General features: G+C 45.9%; 2 protein-coding genes across 2 annotated transcripts; one reads left to right on the top strand and one right to left on the bottom strand.

The window, feature by feature from the left end:
- Positions 1 to 5,363: 5,363 nt before the first annotated feature.
- Positions 5,364 to 11,990, bottom strand: LOC118769854 (zinc finger and BTB domain-containing protein 5-like). The gene is made up of 2 exons (XM_036517220.1): positions 11,847 to 11,990; positions 5,364 to 8,111 (listed from the first exon to the last, which is right to left on the bottom strand). The coding sequence occupies exon 2, from the start codon at positions 8,106 to 8,108 to the stop codon at positions 5,985 to 5,987; it is 2,124 nt and encodes a 707-aa protein (XP_036373113.1). The 5' UTR covers positions 8,109 to 8,111; positions 11,847 to 11,990; the 3' UTR covers positions 5,364 to 5,984.
- A 1,778-nt stretch (positions 11,991 to 13,768) lies between these two features.
- On the top strand, positions 13,769 to 19,242 carry polr1e (RNA polymerase I subunit E). The gene is made up of 12 exons (XM_036517144.1): positions 13,769 to 13,854; positions 14,469 to 14,572; positions 14,709 to 14,785; positions 15,086 to 15,171; positions 15,251 to 15,309; positions 15,468 to 15,612; positions 15,773 to 15,883; positions 16,170 to 16,266; positions 16,370 to 16,500; positions 16,810 to 16,891; positions 17,921 to 18,052; positions 18,674 to 19,242. The coding sequence occupies exons 1-12, from the start codon at positions 13,791 to 13,793 to the stop codon at positions 18,834 to 18,836; spliced, it is 1,251 nt and encodes a 416-aa protein (XP_036373037.1). The 5' UTR covers positions 13,769 to 13,790; the 3' UTR covers positions 18,837 to 19,242.
- Positions 19,243 to 19,369: the final 127 nt, after the last annotated feature.

The raw sequence follows: 19,369 nt of genomic DNA, 5'->3' as shown, positions 1-19,369 counted from the left end.
CTACTTCACCCTCAGAGATCTTTACCCTCTCCTTAACAGCAGCCTCCCACACCCATAAGATGTCTCTCCACCCACACCTGTATTTAATGAACTGTTGATTACACAGGTGAGGTTCATTAACCAATGGCTGATCCAGACAGACAATCGCACACAACTGTACAATGATAATTAACTGATTTGCAATTCAATTGAGTTGATTGAATGAGATCAGGTGGATAAAGTTTGTGGTATTTAAAATTCAGTGAAACGCATTACAAGCATATATCAGTCAATACTCAATATATCAATATATCAATCTCAGTGAAGGCACTCCATCATAGGATTATCAGCCATAGATTTTTTTTTCCAAGTCGCGTTTTGAGTGGATCAACTGAATCATATTTCTCCATGTATATTCAGCTGAGGTGGTGACATTTAAGGTTACATTTGAATTGCTGTGTCTAAACATGACCACAAGATGTCGCCGTTGCATCACAGCAGGAGAAAGTGTCACCTTGTTTGCTATTTTTAAGGCTGTAGTTTTTGCACAACAGGATCAAGCCATTCTGTAGTGACAGTCCTAAAGACTACTTACCACCACCCCCCATTCAAGTCAGTTGGCATATCCAGACGAGCTCAAGAGGAGAGGGAAGCAAAGACCAGCAACGTCTATCGTTATACATATTAAATCACTTGAATGCTCATTTTTGAAAAGGATGTGCATCCTGCCGTCCACAGACAGCATTTGTAAAATGGTAGCCAGCTAGCTAATGTCAACACCAGCAGGTGGTGCATCTCGCATTTACCCAGGGACATTTTCCTATGTCTGCATTCTAGTTACTGTAAAATAAGTTCAGTTCCAGTCAGTTCTTTAGTTCACGTATCCTACACACCACCTGAACAGCCTTTCTCCCTTATGTCCCCTTTCCTCTGTGTCCAGGAGAACAGTGCTGATCCAACAGGACCTATAGAAGGCCCTGTTCTGAATGGCAGCCTGCAGCGGTTGGCCTGGGTATCACCACCCCTGTGCCCCTATTCCCCCAACTGCCCTCTACTGATCCTCAAAACACTGTGGTGAGTTTGAATGTATCAGGATAAAGGGAGAAGAGCCCACTGTGCTCACTGTATGGATAGCTCTGATATTTGTCCATGACAGTGGACAGAAGAAAATCAGGAGTTGAATATCTGGTCATAATATAGATTATCTGCATCATTCCAAAGCCACGGTCAGTGAGCTCACCTGTAGTGTCCACTACTGTCCCACTGAACAGGACTACTGGGCAACATACCCCCAACAATTTTCCAGTTCTGACTCCAAGGTTTTGAGTTTGTAGTCAAGGATTCAGTGTACTAAAAACATAATGACTTTACCAGTCAGTGCTCCAGTTGTGTGGAAAACCAGTAGGCAATGCAGAGAATTTCTTTTTCTGTCTTTCGGTTTTTCTGCCAAGAACTTTGTGGAAATTCAAAACTCAGATGCATCATGGGAACTCATAGAGCATCCTGTTGCACTTTGACTTCATTATTCACCCATCAGCGTTGTCACCCAAAAGTCAGCCTTCTGAGAATCCAGAAAACCGGCAGTGTAGACTCGTACATCACTCACGAATATTGTCGTACACCCCGCTGCCTGGCACAAAATGAACAGGGACCAGCTAGGAACAGCACTGTTGTGAAACTGACATTCCACTAAGTGTTACCATCATGATCACATGACGTTACACAACTATCCAACATGTTTTGACTCCATGTTCATGCAAGTGTACAATACTCATATTGCTGGTAGACTAAACTGCAGTCAGTGTAGAGCACCTCATGTTTTCAAAATGTCCATACAGTTAGTTTGTGTTAACCGTGGATGGTAGCCGATGAACAAAGTTCCATTGTTAGGGAGTACTGGTAGTTTGCACACAATGCACACTCTGTACATGGTTGACAGAGAAGTGCAACATGCCCCCCTTTGGCCTCTCTGGCAACAAAGTGAATCCATTTCTGGAAATTTTAACACCTCAACGGCTTCTGTTCTTTCTCTTTCCTGGAGTGCAACAGGGAGCCAATCAAAACAACCAGTCGATAAAACCATTCTCTGCATGTTTACATATTTATTCCAGCTTATACAACAAAATTAAATATAATACATGACTTAAATATATGCTCACTTCTTTTTTTTTTTTTTACAAAGTAATCACATTTAGTTCTCTATCAGTCATAATACACTAAGTGTAAGCAGGGCACGAGATTCCCTCACTTTTGGCATTTCATATCCCTGGCTTCAACAGCCAGTCATAAGGCATTTGTTTACCAATTTTTCATATACATTGTCATAATGTAAAATTCACACCTCAGTTACCAAAGTTTTTGTCATATAAATTGAAGTCATAATTATACAGTAACGTAAATTTGGCAAATATAAGACAAATATGTGCAACTTCACATATATATACATATAGTTGTGAGGGGGCCAAGGGGCCATTGAAGGAGGCCAAACACCTGACCACCATATTAAATCACATAGCTGGCAAAGGTTCCAGCTCAGATCATTTCTAATCTCAAACAGTTTTAAAGGGCTGCAATTTTATTGCCTTGTGCCTATCACAATGTTCAAAGCAGGATGATGCAGTGAACACCGGAAAAAAAAATTTCCACAAAGACGTACTCATTTTCAAACCGACTGGTACAAAGCTAGACCTAATCTGCAACTTACGTGTCAACACCATGAATTTATTATCATATAACAGCCAACTTTCCTCAATTAACGAAGAATTTGTGAGCAGCTTTTAAACTGAACCATCCAAAAATGTGCCAGGGAATTCTATATGCCAAATGGTCTATGAGGAAACATTAATTTTTCAAAAAACTCCAAAATGGTGGACTTCATAGGTGTACATTACAGAAATGCTACTTGTGATAGGATAAATGTGCCAAGTTTCTTGACTTCAGACATGAATATTAAAAAATACTTAAGTAAAAATCAGTCCAAATTCCTATACTGCAGCCTCATTGTGTGGCTTGAAAATGGACCGTCAGCACACATCACGAAGTGGTCTATAATCCAGCCATGTTTTGAGTATCTTAAGAAACAGGTGAAGTAATATAGATGGAGAATCATAAAAGACTGGAAGCTATAATGTGCTTGTGCACTGGTACTTGGCCCCCTGAACACAGCTTGAACTGAAACATGATACGGCAGCACCGTGAGAATGGGCTCAGGTCACAGTATGGGGTAAACGCTAGTCCTGGGTCTCAAACTCAGGCCCTGGGTTCACTGAGAGTGCCCACTCACGTTGCCTCAAGTCGGTCTGTTACCCAAGTATGAACTGAGAGTCAAACATTGACACTGGCTCCAAGAGAGACTTAAGGCAGTGGTTCTTAAACTTTTTGACTCTAGGACCTAATGAAACGCCCCAGAAGGCACATCACAGACTTGTGAAGTAAACAAACTGTGTGGGAAATAAAAGGATATGCTTTCCTTAAAAGAGATTCAATATCCAAAGAAAAACACATCACATTATAAGAACATTATTATTATTAGAACATATCTTGTTATAAAGTATTATAAAGATCACGCGTAAAAGATTGAAAAAAGCAACCTATAAACAATACTTGTTGTTCGTATTGGCTTCCTTGTTTGTTCAGCTGAATACATGTTGAATCAGACTGTAAAAAAAGATCAGTTCTTTTAGAGTGGCAAAAACAGCTTAGTTTATCTACAATAGAATAGATCAGCACCAGTACATTTTGCAGTAGCAGTGACAGTAATGAGGGTATTAATTTACTGGGTCCTACATCATTTGATGTGACCCAGTGCAAACCTGTCTGTGACCTATTTTGGGTCCCAACCCACAGTTTAACAACCACAGGCTTAATGTATCAGTGAAAAAGGAATTACGTGGGTATTTTCCAAAATGTGTCTGTGAAAATAAGTACCGTGAAATTCTCAAGGAGGTCACCTAGGTTCAAACAATAAGAGGACATCAGGTACAAAAGAGCCACGATGGAACAAACAGTAGAAGACAAATAAAAACGTCACTGTCCTAAAGGGAAAAAGGGAACATGACTAAACCAACAGGAAGAGCTGCTGACATACAATCTCCTGAATCTCATCCCCAACTGAATTTAATTTTGAAGTCCAATTTTCAATTTCAGGAGAACACGCTGTACAATAACACCAAGCAGATTTACAAAAATGACAGCCCCATGTTACTTTTCAACAGTTACCCTCTGGTGCGCTCCCTTATTGCTGTTATGTCATCAAAAAGTGTCAAATTCTGTTAAATTGATTGTATTGAGAAACTGGAAGGTACAATTAATGGGCTAAATGTAGTGAAGACACTATATATATATATAGCGTATAGCAAGGACCCATGGAAAATTTCACACTGGTAATGAGACCCAGTTTGCCATCTTGTGGACCTGGCCGTGTGTCCGGTTCACAGTAACTTTCCATCAGGTATGTACAGATCAAAATATGAGGCTCAGAGTCAGAGGACCACACAGGAGCAAGCACAGTTCCATTAGGGCCATTAGAAATAAAAATATCAAAGGTGGAAACCAGAGAGGGGGTGTGTACTTTGACAACTTCAGGTGACATCACCTTTTGATCACCAATTCTGGCAATACAGAATGAACGCCAGAATAAAGTATGAGATATAAGTCACTGGCATTTACTGGCTGTTATTAAGCAGCCCTACAAACAGCAGTGTCCCTCACTTGCTCATTCACCAACTGGTTCCCCTCCGTGCACAAGCAGTACCTTCACTTTACCACTAGATGGTGCATAGGCACTAATAAAGGGATCCAGAAAAAGGAGTCTCAGCCCCCAAACAGTGTCTGCTCTCATTTGGCATACAAAAACCCTCTCTAGCAATTACAACATAGTTGATTTAATAAAAACTACAGCCAACAAAAAAACTTAAATGGTGAAAAACAGATCAGCAACTTCATGCTCCATTTTCCCAAAGAGAAAAAACATACAGGGGGAAACGTACAATGTGTAATATTTACAGTATTAACACTTAGTTCAATGTTGAACATTGAGTTCATTTTTTTTTTAGTTTGACCTTGGAAAAAAAAAAAAAACTCAAGACAGCCTAGATCTTAGGCACTATTCCACTGCATGGCAGACTTCTGATGTCCATTACCCTGTTTACAGCACATCACTACGCTGCCAAGTGACGCGTTACTAACCTACAGGACACAAAAATCGGGAATTCCCCAGGCTCCCGATACTTGGATTCTCTTCCTAAAGATGGGCTTTTGTGCAAATAAAGCTGCCACAACTGCAAAAAAAAAAAAGTCACTGGGAAATATGAGCTTTTTATTCTAAATATAAACCATTCAATCCCCATGCCTCCAATTTCTTTTCCCTCAATCAGCTGGGGGTTTCCACGTGTATAAAAAGCAGCAGGCTTTCTCAGGGGGGCTGTTTGAGAGACAGGGGCACTGTGCCAGCAGGCTAAGTTATCTCCCTGTTTCTTAGCATCCAAAACATTATGAAAGGATCTGTTGATCTGTTCAGCTGAAATAAAAGGCAGCTGTACGCTGGAACTTCCTGGAAATTCTTGAATTAATTGATTTGGGTTTTTTTTGGCAGATGCACTCGCTTGGCAACATACACTTTTTGTGACATCCAAACACATTACATTAATCTGGTTATAGTGAGAATGTAACTAGGCTATATTTTAGAAAACTACCATTACCTTTCTTATGGTTATGTAACAGTGTATGGTAACTACTGGTCTGGGAGTGTTGCTAGCCTGCTAACACTGTTGCTCATTCAGCTTGAATGGATACACATCTGTTCTTTTGTGCTGGAAGTTGCACCGGACAAGAGTGAATATGCGTGCCTTGCTTTTATCCAACTGAATGTCACAGCCTTTGTCTTTGGTACTTTGGGAGCTTCTAAGCTAAAGTCACATGATGTAAAGACAGTGCTGAGAAACTGAAGGCTGTGATCCCGGGGAGGGCCACTGTACCCGTGGCGGTGACGGCAGGGGCCGGGCTGATCAGAGCAGCGAGCTGGGCAGGTTGTTGCTGTTCTGCCAGCGCAGGCAGGTGGTTTTGGAGTGCTTGTACAGGTGGCTGGACTGGCTGAAGCGCTTGCCGCACTTGAGGCAGGCGTAGGGCTTCTCGCCCGTGTGCACGCGGATGTGCTTCTTGCAGTCCGTCAGTGTCAGGAAGGTCTTGCAGCAGATCTTGCAGGCGTACTTGCGCGCACCCTCCACCACCAGGACGTTGTGCTCGGAGAGCGCCTTCTTGCACTTGGAGAGGACGTCCGCCGAGGCCCTCGTCAGCTGAGGGGGCGCGGCCATGGGGGCCCCGTGCTGCCCGGCCACGCCCTCAAATCCCACCCCGTTTAGGTGGACGGCGCCCCCTGCTGCAGAGGAGGAGGAAGAGGAGGAGGCGTCCTGGAGCTGAGCGGCACCTGCTCGTCCTGACACTCCTCCTACATCCAAAGGCATTTTGGGCATGATTCGGTGGTACCCGGGGAACCCCAGGCCGACCACGCCTCCTCTGGGAGGGCGGGCAAGAGAGTGCAGGCCCAGGCTCGACCGGTGAAAGTCCAGGGCAAACTGGTCCGCCCCGGACTGCTGGTACCCAAACCCTTCCTGTATGGGCCGCAGGAAGAGGGAGTCTGCGTGGAGGTCAGCAAACGCGTGCATGTCCTCAGAGAGGAGGTGCTGGTGTGGGTGGGATAGGAGGGAGCCAGAACCGCTAATGGACTCCGGACTCATAAGGTCCAGCCTGCACTCAGCGCCGGTTGTGTTGGGCGTGCTGTCGGCCCCCGTCGTGACCCCAAAACCCTTGGCACCCAGGAAGCTGGAGATGCTGAAGCCCTGTTTGGAGTCCAGCCCCCCTCTGCAGGTCGGACCGCCCCTGTCTCCTCCAGCTCCTCCTCCCCCATTGGCAGCCCCGCCTCCTGCCCCGCCCCCCCGCAGCCTCCCCTCCTCCACGTGGTCAGAGCTTGGCCGGGGGTCCGAGAAGCTGCGGTCGCTGCTCCCAGGGCTAAGCTCCACCTTGTCGGCGCCGGGCACCCGCTCGCTGCCCTCCGCCTGGGAGGTGGCGTCGCTGGTCTCCTCCGGCGGCTCAGGGGAGCTCAGTGGCTCGCTCTTCACCACCACCCGCATCTGTGGCTGCTCCTCTTCCTCCTCCTCTTCCTCCTCGGCCCCCTTCTTCATTTTGGCACAGACCCCTTCTCCCCGCTGCTGGCCGTCGGGGTACTCCTCCTTTCCCTGCCCCACCTGCTCCCCCTCTGTGGCGCTGTCAGACTGTGTGGGCATCTGCTCATCCTCCTGGGCCCCTCCTGCTCTGCACTGCTGTGTGCCACTGTCCTCAGCCACGCCCACGTCCAGCCTGGGCCCGTCGCTCACCTTGCGGGAATCCGGGGAGACCCCACCTCCCTCGCCGCCGTCAGCGGGCCCCACCCTCACCTCCGGAGGCTCCTCGGGGGCGTCGGAGGGCCGGGGCCGCTGCACGGGGCGGTCGGAGGGGGCCGCCAGGGGCAGGGAGGGCTTGCGCTTGTGGAAGCGGCGGATGGGGAAGGAGGCGCGCTGCTCCACCGCCCCGCCCGCTACCTGACCGCCCCGTTCTCCCGCTCCCTCGTCCGCCCCGTCCAGGCACGAGCTGACCAGGCTGAGGCCCAGCTGCTGCAACAGGAAGGAACGCTGCAGCCTGGAGCCGGAGGCGGGCGGGGCGTCCTGCCGCTGCTGGGGCTCCACAGGATTGCTGGGTGTCCTCCGCCCCAGGGGGGACGCGGGCAGCATGCGGGTGGTCAGGTAGTGCTTGCACGCCTTGACCACGGCGTTGAGGTGGAGGTGCGAGGCGGCCAGCAGCACGTCCATCACGTTGCTCTCGCCCAGCACCAGCGTGGAGGTGTACATCATGTCCACCAGGGCGGCGAAGGCCTCGGCCGTCACCACCTCGCTGTCCAGCTGGATCATGCTCAGGCTGGCGTCGCCCTTGGCGACCGTGAAGAGGGCACGGAAGTGTGTGCTGCAGGCCGCCAGCACCGACCGGTGGGCCTTGAAGTGCCGGCTGCCCACCACGATCACGCAGTCGCACAGCTGCCCCTGCAGGCGCTGGTAGTTCAGCTGCTGGAAGATCTGGTCAAAGTGGCCTGGGAAATCCATGACCTGCGTAGGAGAAAATAACGAGACGCCAGTGAGAAACTCTCACCAAAACAAACACTATACATGAGCACATCTGCGTGTGGCAAACAAGGCTTGTAACAAGTGGTGACAGTGTGGTAGAGCAAAATATTCAAAATGTACCAGGCCAGTAGTGTAATGTAGTGGTGAGGAACAGGGCTCGCAACTGAAAGGTTACAGTTCGATTCCCTGCTGGGCACTGCTGCTGTACCCTTGGGCACGGTAATGAACTCAGAACTGCCGTAGTAAATATCCAGCTGTATAAATGGGTAATATGGCAAAAGGTTGAGTTGGTCTGAATAAGAGCATCTGCTAAATCACTGATTCTCAATCCTGCTCCTGGGCCCCCCCTGCTCTGTACGTTTTCCATCTTTCCCTGCCCTACCTACCTGACTGAACTCATCAGTGGCACTTTTGATTAGCTGAGCACACCTGATTTAATCAAGAGCATGTTATTCATTTCAATCAGGTGTGTTTGGAGCAAAGATAGTTAGAAGATATGCAGGACAGGGCGGCTCCAGGAGTAGGATTGAGAAACACTATGCTAAATGACAATAATGTAATGCAGCGTTTCCCAAAACTCTCCTGGAGGACTCCTTGTCCTGCATGTTTTAGATATCTCCCTGCTCCAGCACAGCTGATTTAAATGATCAGTTTGTTATTAAGCAGCTTCAGGAGTTCATAACGAGTTGATCATTTGAATCAGCTGTGTTGGAGCAGGGAGAGATCTAAAACATGCAGGACAAGGGGTCCTCCAGGAGAGGTTTGGGAAACGCTGATGTAATGTAACATGCATGGTTGGCACGCTCATTATTTCGAGCGTTCTTAAAGAAGCATAGTCCAGAACATCAACAGATAGTGGAGGAATGCAGACAGTACCTCAACATGTCATGAACATTCTTAACGGGGCTTAGTCCAAAACAGAACATTATCGAAACAGAACCTAGACGGAGCACGGAAGGAGAGCAGGTGCTAACACTTTCTAACACGGTGTTTCTCAGCCCTCTCCTGGAGGGCCCCCTGCCCTGCATGTTTTAGATCTCTCCCTGCTCCAACACAGCTGATTCAAATGATCAACTCGTTATGAACTGCTGAAGCTGCTTAATAACAAACTGAACATTTGAATCAGCTGTGTTGGAGCAGGGAGAGGTCTAAAACATGCAGGGCAGGGGGGCCCCCAGGAGAGGGTTGAGAAACACTGGTCTAATATTTAGCAATTACTCTGAGGAAAAACAGTTCCTTTGGCTTCAATACTGTGTCGCCAGAAGGTAGCCACTGTTGCTATGGTCCCTCATCTTTCTGTGAAGGACAGCCTTCACCTCCCCTAGACACTGAATGTGTGTCAACTATTAGTTTGTGTTGATCATTAAAATTCCCTTTTTCTTCTATCCAATTCAAACCTGCCAATAGCAGATCATATTTTATCAATTGCATCAAGACATGTTAACATGTTTGCCTGTCGTCAATGTAACTGTCTGATGTGTGTGAAGCCAGCCACTGGTTAACGGGTCACACCTCCCTAATTAAAGATGCATTCCATACAGGTGTGTGGCTGTTGTTTTGAAGACATACTCTTGTGAGCAGCTTGTTGTGCTTGTGTCCAAAGCTTGGGGTTTTTACTTGATTTTTGTAAGTTTTGTCCTTCTGTTCTGTTGTTTTTGTGAGAAGCATTGGCCAGCTCCCTCACACTTTTCCTTAACTCTCCTACATTGTAAACAACGTTAATCTTCTCTGTCGGTAAAACCTGAAAAAGTGTTAATTCTATAGACTGAAACCGTTGCGGGCTTGCTTTGTATGTGGTAGTACGATCTCTGATTCGGTGCGTACATGCACTAATACTTATAAGTTAGATGCTACTTTCAAGCGTAGAGACAGACAACTACTATATATTGTTTTACATATATTTACACAATCGTCAAAATACGCCACCTGGCGGAGACAATGCGCAGGCGCGTCATATCTGGTCATAACACAATGTCCCTTCAGGAACCTAGTGAATGCGGGACGACAGGAGTGTTGGAGTTCAGTAAATGGTCATAATACCGTCTGCGGACACATCTTTATGATATTGTAACATTTATTAATCTCAGTGCTGGTGCTGCGCGAGCGTTGGAGACTGTAGACCTATTCACAGAGAACAGCCTGCTTATCGAATATGGGAATATTTTAGATACCAGACAGGTTACACACTTTTGAACCATTTCTGACCTGAGCTGCCTAAATGAAGACCAACTGAATAACTGAGAAATACAAGTTGTCTTCTCACAACGTGAATGGGAGATATACAGTAAACAGATCTAAACTCACTACTACATCGTGATAGTGTATGATCTCGCCAAGAAAACAAAATGCATTAATTCTAGAGAAATTACATATTTGACGATTTCCCGTGTGCCATGAAAGTACAATAGTCAATAACAAACAGTAAGGAAATGTATATTGCTAATGATATTTCCATTCTGCTTAGCTGATCAAAAAGGACATGGTGTACTAAAGCACGTTTTGTAATATTAGGCTATCTGAAGAAAATTAAGCTTAAAAGACGCGGGCTCTGGACCGCAATAATATCAATATTACCGTCCCATGTAGGCTTGAGTTTATAAGTCATATTCCTGCCGTTGAATTATACTTTATGTGCCCGGCAGTATTATAGGTTAGGCTACTATTGCTGGATATGAGTCGAGATTACAAATAATTGAGTCGATCTCTATAAAGAGCCATATCTACAAAAGAGTCAATCAGCAAAAGGTCCGCCTCGATCAAAGAACAGAATATTTCTTTTGATTTCGAAATATCATGGAAATAACCTGGGAGACCTGAAAGGAGCTGGTGTTCTCAGAAAGGCGGTGAAAAAGAAAGCGAGTCGGCAGCGCGCCTGGAGACCGAGTAGGTTCATTCAAGGTAACGCCTGCGTCTGAACGACCATGCCTCGCCCCCAGACTCGAGTTGCCCTCTGTCGGTTCAGTCAGTCGTCAATAAAAATGTAGTTTGCTAATTTGCTAGCCGTTTATTGTACTCTTGTTTCAACCGACACAGCAGTAGAATGTCCTCTTTCAACGGTGTTAATAAAGGGACGGTGTTAATAAATAAAACATACGAGATGTTTAGGAAATTTCAGAAATGAGAGTTGCTTATTTGCGGTCAGCTATCCAACGTCGTTTTGTAACATGAAGGCTATTTGCACTGACATACGGATTATCCTCGGTAGCAAACTACCAAAATGCTTTGCCACAAACCCAACTGTGTCTAAACAGCCTGATAAATACACAGGTAACGTTAGTTAGGCTGTTTCCTCTGTGGGTTGTATTGTAACCTATTATACAACTTCTGGCGTGTTTAATATCTTACTGCAAGTTTTCCTGCGAACAAATGGGGAATAAATATAACTAATCAAATTACATCTCAAGACAGCTAGCTTGCCAGCAACAGACAAAAAAAAACTAGCTATCTTGCTAATCATCAGAATGCTGAGACCGACATTTTGTTTATTTAACTACACTAGCAAGCTGCCCAGCTAGCTAAGCGATTTTTAAACTCCCCGAAGATAATAAAAAAAAGTCTCCTCGGCATTAATCCAGTTGTACCCCGCTCGTAGTCACTTGTTAGTCATCTCTCATCTGTCACACACATGTTCTTCTCACACGAAAGGGGACACCACGGAGCTACGTCCGTTCCCAAGCAGCCTATTAAGCGACACAATGCAATTGAGAACGATCATACCTTACACCAAGCGGTACCAGAGCACGATGGACAAAGAGATGGCTACGCATGAAGCCCACCTCGAAAACTTGTCTCATCCCCTGTCAATGACGGCAGCGCGATTTCTACCCAGTTTGCACGGATGTGGCTGCGCCGAAATGCACCCTGGCGACCTCACTTACAGGAGACGAATCCCCTCCCCCTAGCTGCGCTCATATAGTCCCCAATCGGTTTCTAATGTCTAGCGAGCTAGCTTTGCTATCTGGCTACTATGTTCCCACGCACGCGTGCTGGACCGTTAAAATCTCACCCTTCGGGAAAATTACAGGATCCTTCACGCTCTGTTTACAAAAGTGTGGGACGGAGAACAGAGAACCAGCAGATGCAATATTCATTATTTGTTTTCAGTCTTAGGCTACCCGACGCGCTTACACACGGAGAAAAAGTGAACCAATGAGTTTTCGCTGTCGTAGGGTGTGTGTCTTTTGCTGCTCACGTTGTGACCACAAATAAGGATACTGTAACAAGGTGGTACACGACGTTCTGATATGAAATTAAAAGTTGTGTCAAATGAGTTGGCACTGTTGTTTTCGTTTCTGTGACTACTGCTTTTCTATCACAGTGATGGTAAATTTAGTTGTTGCTTTCATCTGGAACCCTACTATATCTTAAGTATTCTACATTAGGCTACCTGTCACATGCGAGTTCAGTTGCGCACTCTACACAATTATCTTTATTTATTGACACACGCTGCTAAAGCATAGTATACACACATACAAAATAAAACAGTAGCAACTGAATTCGAAATTTAACATTTACAGGCAAGCAAGTTTCACCAGAATCTTGGGTGCGTTCAACAGCCCCGGGTACTAAGGTCCACGGGAGGTTTGAGGAGCACCCGCGGTGTCTTGTTGATTCTAGCGTGAAACGACCCTTTCGAGAATACATTAGATCAGCGCAACTGGTCTTTATTTTAACGAGACATTACTTCCACTTGGCCGTCATTGCCGCCGTTCTCCGTCCACGGGGGGCGTTGTTGGTGGCCGTCCCATGTGCAGGGCCGCTCTCGGATGACGCTGTGAATGGTGTGAGCCCCACTGATATAATGATTTGCGTGTAACTTCATGAGAAATGCCCACTTGATGAAAAACACTTCTAGGCACGGGTGAGATGAACATCGATGTAAAGGTTTTGTTTCCTTGTTTTCATCCTTGGTTAAAAGTAGGCATAGCCTAGTTCGATGTTTAAAAAATAAAATAGAAATATCCCAAATATTCAGCTAAAATAAAACAGTTAATGACTGAATAATTGTTTGCATTTAAAATACGGCGCACAAATATAGTTACAATTGACGATGGATATCCTGATGTGACCAGACCAGACTTGAGGACTCCAAAATGACATGGCAGCTTGCGGTCATTTAACCACGACGTCCACTTAGAAATCTGCTCTGTCGAGACCGTCAATAACTGTGGCTGTGGCAAAAGCCTCCTACTTTCCACTCTTACTTCGCTGGTATAAACGAGCCTTAAGAACCCCTTGATTATGGCTTTCAACCACGCAAAACAGAATACGTGAGCAAAGTCGCTCAGCAGTAGGCTATGTAACGGTTTGGAGAACTTAGCCTAGATATTTAATATTACAAGACGCGTTACCGTAGTAGGCTATACAGGGCAAACAGAATGTCTTCTATTTCTGAAAATGTATGCCACATTCTCTCACAGCGAGGGATATCAATGACAGGTTTCATAAATAAAAACGTAACGACTGATATATAACGTATTGTTGAATCATCATTTCTCCAGCAAGGCATTACAGCTACACCTGTATGATCGTAAAAATGCTGTAAGGTGTATTTTGCAATGACATTCCCTGCCACCGGGAGGCGCTGTCGTGTAAAAGGATTTTTTTCTGCCTTGCCCGACTCTCACTGGTGGGTTGTGGGTCTGAAGACTGAACACAGCCATGGCAGAAAGTTGTGTGTGGAAGTATTGCAAAGAAGAGAAGGAGGGAGACAGCGCTGTTATTGGTAAGAAAATAAGATCACAAAATAACATAATCGACTGTTATAGCTGGCTAACTAGCGGGTGAGAACACACGGTAGGAGACAGAGGCTGAATTCAGCTGGATGCGCTGTCCGTGCAGTTCCACGTGGGTAGCAGGCTTGCTAACGATAGCTAGCTACTTCTCTTGTCTAACTGGCTAATACATCGCTGTGAACTATGTCATATAGCTAGCAGGGAAGCTAATTCTGTTGCTGGTTAAGATGAGCGTAATGCTAGCCAGATAGCTGAATAGCTTGGCATGTCACGTCACGATAGGCTGGTGGTGTGTGCTTGATGGCTATGTGTGCGACCAGTATTGTACAAATTTTAGCTAAGGCCTTAGCGACACTGGATTTTGAATAGCTAACTGGCTAGCTAGCCTGTCAGAGCGGTGATGGTTACAGAGACTCATCTTTCTAAATGATCGAGCTGGTTAGATTTAAGTTTTAAGACAGTAAAGGAAGAACACTTTATAGCAAGGGGACTGCTAGTCTAGCCCAAACTAAATCAAATATTTTTTTTGTTTTATGGGCAGGATTTAAATGAACTATTTATGGCTAACTAGCTAACCAAAATATTTTACTTTTTTCTTCTATAGTTCAGTTTTCCAATGGCAGTCTGAAAAACACAGAGCAGCTTGACTTCTCCTTGTATAAGAACGTTGATGGCAGCAACGCCAGGAAGAAACACAGACGAATCCTTGTAAGTTCGCATCCAGTTTTGGTTTATGTTCTCCATATATATTTTCTGTAACAATTAAAATTTATTTTTATATTCACATTACTGAGTTCATCTCTGGAGCAGTCCCAGGTCTCATTTATAATGGTTATTGTCGTAGGTGGCTGAAACGGACAGGCTTTGCTACGTTGGAAATAACTTTGGAGCGGGGTCCTTGAAATGCAACACTCTTTGCAAGTAGGTTACACTTCCTTATGTGTGGACAACCTGAACTTAGAGTAACAATAACACCAGCCAAAATACAGCTTTGGAAACCCCACAGCACAGATCTATAAAGCTTTGTTTACCAAGATCCAAAAAGCAGTGTTTGCACGTGCACTCCCTCAAGCCTGCACATGCGCGCACACACCAGAACCCGTGCTTTGGATTTACTGACACTCGTGGAGGTCCCAGGTCTGAGTCTGGGGAAATGTAAAAGGGAGGAATAGTATTCATCCAAGAGCAGTGTTGACATGGGGCGTTCTGCTTCCTCCACAGGTATTATGTCGGCGTCCTAGACAAAAAGACCAGGAGAATGGAAGTTCACAGTGCCCAGCTGTTTAACATGCAGCCTGTCATCCCAGGTACTGAGGAGAAAGAGTCCGATTTGTCGGGATTTCTTAACTAAATCGGTACTAAATGGTGTGTGTACTTTATCTACAGGGGAATCTCCACTGGAGGAAGAAACCCTGCCAAGCACGTCCAAGTCATACAGGGATAAGGTACTTATTTTTTTATGCCATTAATTTCATTTGACTTGACAGATGACTTGCAGTTGACTATTAAGAATGGATCATTCTGCACCCTCATACACCAGACTGGCTCCCAAGTGCAGGAGTTGTTTGGTCAGGAGTGATGGCCCTCTGTATCCATGTCATAGGTGGACTCCCTGATTGAGGCGTTTGGCACCAACAAACAGAAGCGTGCTCTGAGCTCCAGGCGGCTCAACCAGGTGGGCAGCGATACCCTGCAGCAAGCCGTGGCCAAAGCCGCCAACACCATCATTGACCAGAAAGGCTTGGAAGGTAATAGGTGCTTTGCATGGTCACACTGTTTGCATGGTCACCCATTCCTACGCTTCAGTGCACTCCCAGTGACTGTGTAAAAGATGGAATACACGTCTCATTCATAAATCGTTGTCTGTCTCTGTGTGCTCTTTTCGTTCTTTGTTCCCATGCACTGTAGCCCTGGAGGAGGATGTGGCTGCGAGTAAGGCCCAGATGGACACCGTACCGTACCTCCCACAGTGTCACGCTGACGCTGACAAACCAGAGGACGTATACCTGTTTGATGACTGTATCCTTCATCAGCCTCCATCCCTCTGTGTCTGTCTCCCTGCCTCCCTGTCTGTGGAGTGGCCATTTCTACAGCTATGATTCGCATTTATACAGGAACAGAAATGGTTAAAAAAAGGACCAAATCATCTCTGTAACCTTAATCTTATGTACATGTAAATGTAAATGTTAATGCAGGGATGAGATGTAGCCCAAAACTGTGTCTAGGTTTTTTTTTACAGCTAACAAAATGTTTTCACTGCAGTAGGTAATGTAATCTGTGTCAGATTTCCTGACCATTGTATCAGTCCTGTCCCCAGTGGAGTATGAGGCTCTTGAGGCCCCCAGCCGGAAGTTGATGGAGCTCTCCCCAGAGGACTTGCAGAAGATGGCCCAGGATGGCAGGTATATCACATTACAGGCTGTTCACCAACTTTGCACTTTAGCTAACCGTAACAGTGATGATGAGGATGATGATAGCAAAGATGACGAGGATGATGTTTTCCAGCTCCCTGTCAGTGCTCCGGCTGCTACAGGACCTCCCAGAGGCGGGTGAGTCACGGGAGCGGAGCATCCGCTGCCTGTGGTACCTCTCCCAGCTCATCAAACTGGCCCAAAAGAAGAGCATCACCCGCAAATGTGAGTCCTGGTGGCATGCAAGGGCCATTGGACCTCCTGACCCATAGGGGGCACCTCTATCTAGACAGCTCTCTGCTGAGAGTCCAGCCATCTCTGCTTTGCTAACATAAATTACAAAGGGTCATCAGTCATAATGGTGTTAAGAAAAAATGTGTGTAGTGCTAATGCACTGAATGCTGAATGACACTTTATTCTAAGACGAGCACTTGAAATAATCCTTATAATGTGAATTTCAATTAAGGTGAATTCATTATATGTGTTATGGTTTGCATACGTGAATAATTTATACTGATGTTTAATTGCGTTCAGTTGGGCTGGAGGATGGATGCCCCCGCATCATCCAGAACAAGCTGATGAGGACTTTCACTGTGGAAACCTTCAATAATGGCAGGTGAGTGTCTGACCAGAGACATTGGACTAGGACCAAAGCACAACTGGACATTGATATCTCAATACTTGCAGTGCTTTAAAATTTATATGAGGAGGAATCAGAGGCAAATGCTGAAAGGAGTAGAACCCAAAACACTCCTCATAACTGCATCTTTTTTAATATTCTTATGGAAATGCTACATGATTGCTTAAGGCACTGGAAAGAATCAAAATGTGAAGATATTTTTCTTTCTAAAAATGTTATATTTGAGGAATCCATAAGCTGAAAGATTTTGATTGCTACCTAGTCTAACAGTATTCCCAGACTTTTGTCTCAAAGCAAATTGGCATTACAGGTGATATAGTTCTGATAACCTACCAGCCAAATATGTGAGTTCATTGGCAAACTTGCTTTTGACATGCAGTCAGTGGTGACAGATCATATAACTAACAAAATGCTTAACAAAATACCTAGACCCGGTGTGTAATAACGAGTATTTTTAGTAAACCAGAGAATTTCTCCAAAAATACGAGACAAGAAGTCGTTAAGTCCAGTTATACGCTACATCTTTTGGTCTGCTTCATCACAATGTGGCTCAGGTAGTGTCTAAATTGCAGGGAGCTGCCGGCACTGTTACATTGCTGTATAAGCCTGCATTTTCCTTCATTTCTTGGCGACGACCCTGATGCAATTCTGCTGTACCGCAGCCTTGACTTTCTGCTAACTCTCCCCAGTGAGCGTTCCGTGACCTCACGCTGTCTTTTCCTTGAACCAGCTCCCAGTTGTGTTAAGAGCTGACTGTAATAACAGATATTGAGGTCTCAGTTGCAACGGCTACCTTGAAGACAAGGTGTTTAGACTGCTCCCGTTCCCTGTCTTGAGGTCCAGGTATTCTTTGTGTTGGTGTCAGAATCTAAAAGACATCTTAAAGCTCCTTGACTGCCACTTTTTGTCTGCCTTAAGGTCAACTAATAGCTCTGAGTGCTCCTCCACAAGCAATGCTTTCTGTCTGAATGACACTCTCTCTCTTTCTCTGTATGTCTGTGGAAGGATTCAGAACATGGTGCCCACATCCATGAAGGTAAAGCTGGCCTCCTGCTGCCTGGTCCTGCTGCTCCACCTGGGGGGCATGACAGCCGACCTAACACTGCTGCACCGGGACCTGGGAATCACTGAGAACAAGTATGAGCTTCTCTGCACTCCCCACCTGAGATGATCTCCGTCCATTACCTCTAAGGATATCACATCAGGACAATTGTCAGAAAAGTGTTTTTGTCATCCTTTAAGAGCATGTGGGCCAAATTCTGTGAAAGTGTCCATGTGAATTCAGTAGAATCCAACCAGCAACCTGAAGTGCTCCCCACGTGTCCCTAGTCATTTTCCTTGTTGTAGTCCTTATCTGGATTAATGTGTCTGCACAGGGCTTCAGCCCAGCCCATCTCCCCCCCCCATTCTCACAGAGGACTGCGCGGAAACAACGGTTCTGGCCGTGCACACAATGATGCAGTGTCGGGGGCGAGGCCTGGCCTTCGTCTGAACCCAGGGCAGCTGGGACAGTGACCAAGCGCTCGGAGAGAACAAAGGGCCTTTTTCTGAATGCCTCACAGTTCCCTCTCAGAAAGCCCCCTGGCTCCGCTCCCACCTGGCCTATGGGAGTTCTTGTTTCCATTCCTCCTCATGTTAAGATACAGGGCAGGAAGTGACTTTCCCATGGCTTGACAGTGTGTTGGCTGATCCGTCGGTGGGTCGTTGAGTGACTGGATTCCTCCCTGTCTCTCTCTCTCCCTTTTTCTCCCGGTGCAGGATGCTGGAGGTGGCGAAGGCCATGCGGCTGAGGTTGAGCAGGCAGCCCGTGACGGCGGAGAGCGAGGCGGGTCTGGAGGACGGCCACAGGCTGGCCACGCTGGAGCTGCCGCTGGCCAAGTACGAGCAGGCCGGGCAGCGCAGGAAACGCAAGAAGATGTAGTGAGCGGAGAGTCCAGAGAGCACGGGGACTGCGGTGCCGAGCGCCACCAGGCAGCGGAAATGGCACCTCTGTGTCACATGCCACAGCTGGGCTGGAGAAATATGGACAGTCTCGGAGAAACGGCAGAGGGGAGGATCGGCCAGTACAGCACGGCCACAACTTCAGCTCCTCCGCACCCAGATTTATCCCATACATTTTTCATCGATGCATGCCACAAACAATTCAGAAGTGTATGTAACCCATTTATGAGGAAATGGTTTACTCAGACTACACCTTGATATACATGTATATCAGGGACTGGAGTGATACCCAGTTTTTGGAGTTTTTTGTATTTCTGTACAGGATAAATCAATTGTGTATTGGGCTATGAGAAATATGAGAATTTGAGAATTTGGGAGCAAGTATTGAGAAGCAAGATACTTCGAGTTGATTTTACAAGCTTACAAGATTTTACAACAAATATTGTGTAAAATAAATAAGATGAAGATTAAATACAAAACTGGCTATGTTGTCGATGTCACATAAGTCATAAC

Source organism: Megalops cyprinoides, chromosome 22, assembly GCF_013368585.1.
Source record: "Megalops cyprinoides isolate fMegCyp1 chromosome 22, fMegCyp1.pri, whole genome shotgun sequence".
NCBI lineage: Eukaryota > Metazoa > Chordata > Actinopteri > Elopiformes > Megalopidae > Megalops > Megalops cyprinoides.
Note: the sequence above shows the minus strand (reverse complement) of the source record. Positions and strands in the feature narration are given on the sequence as shown.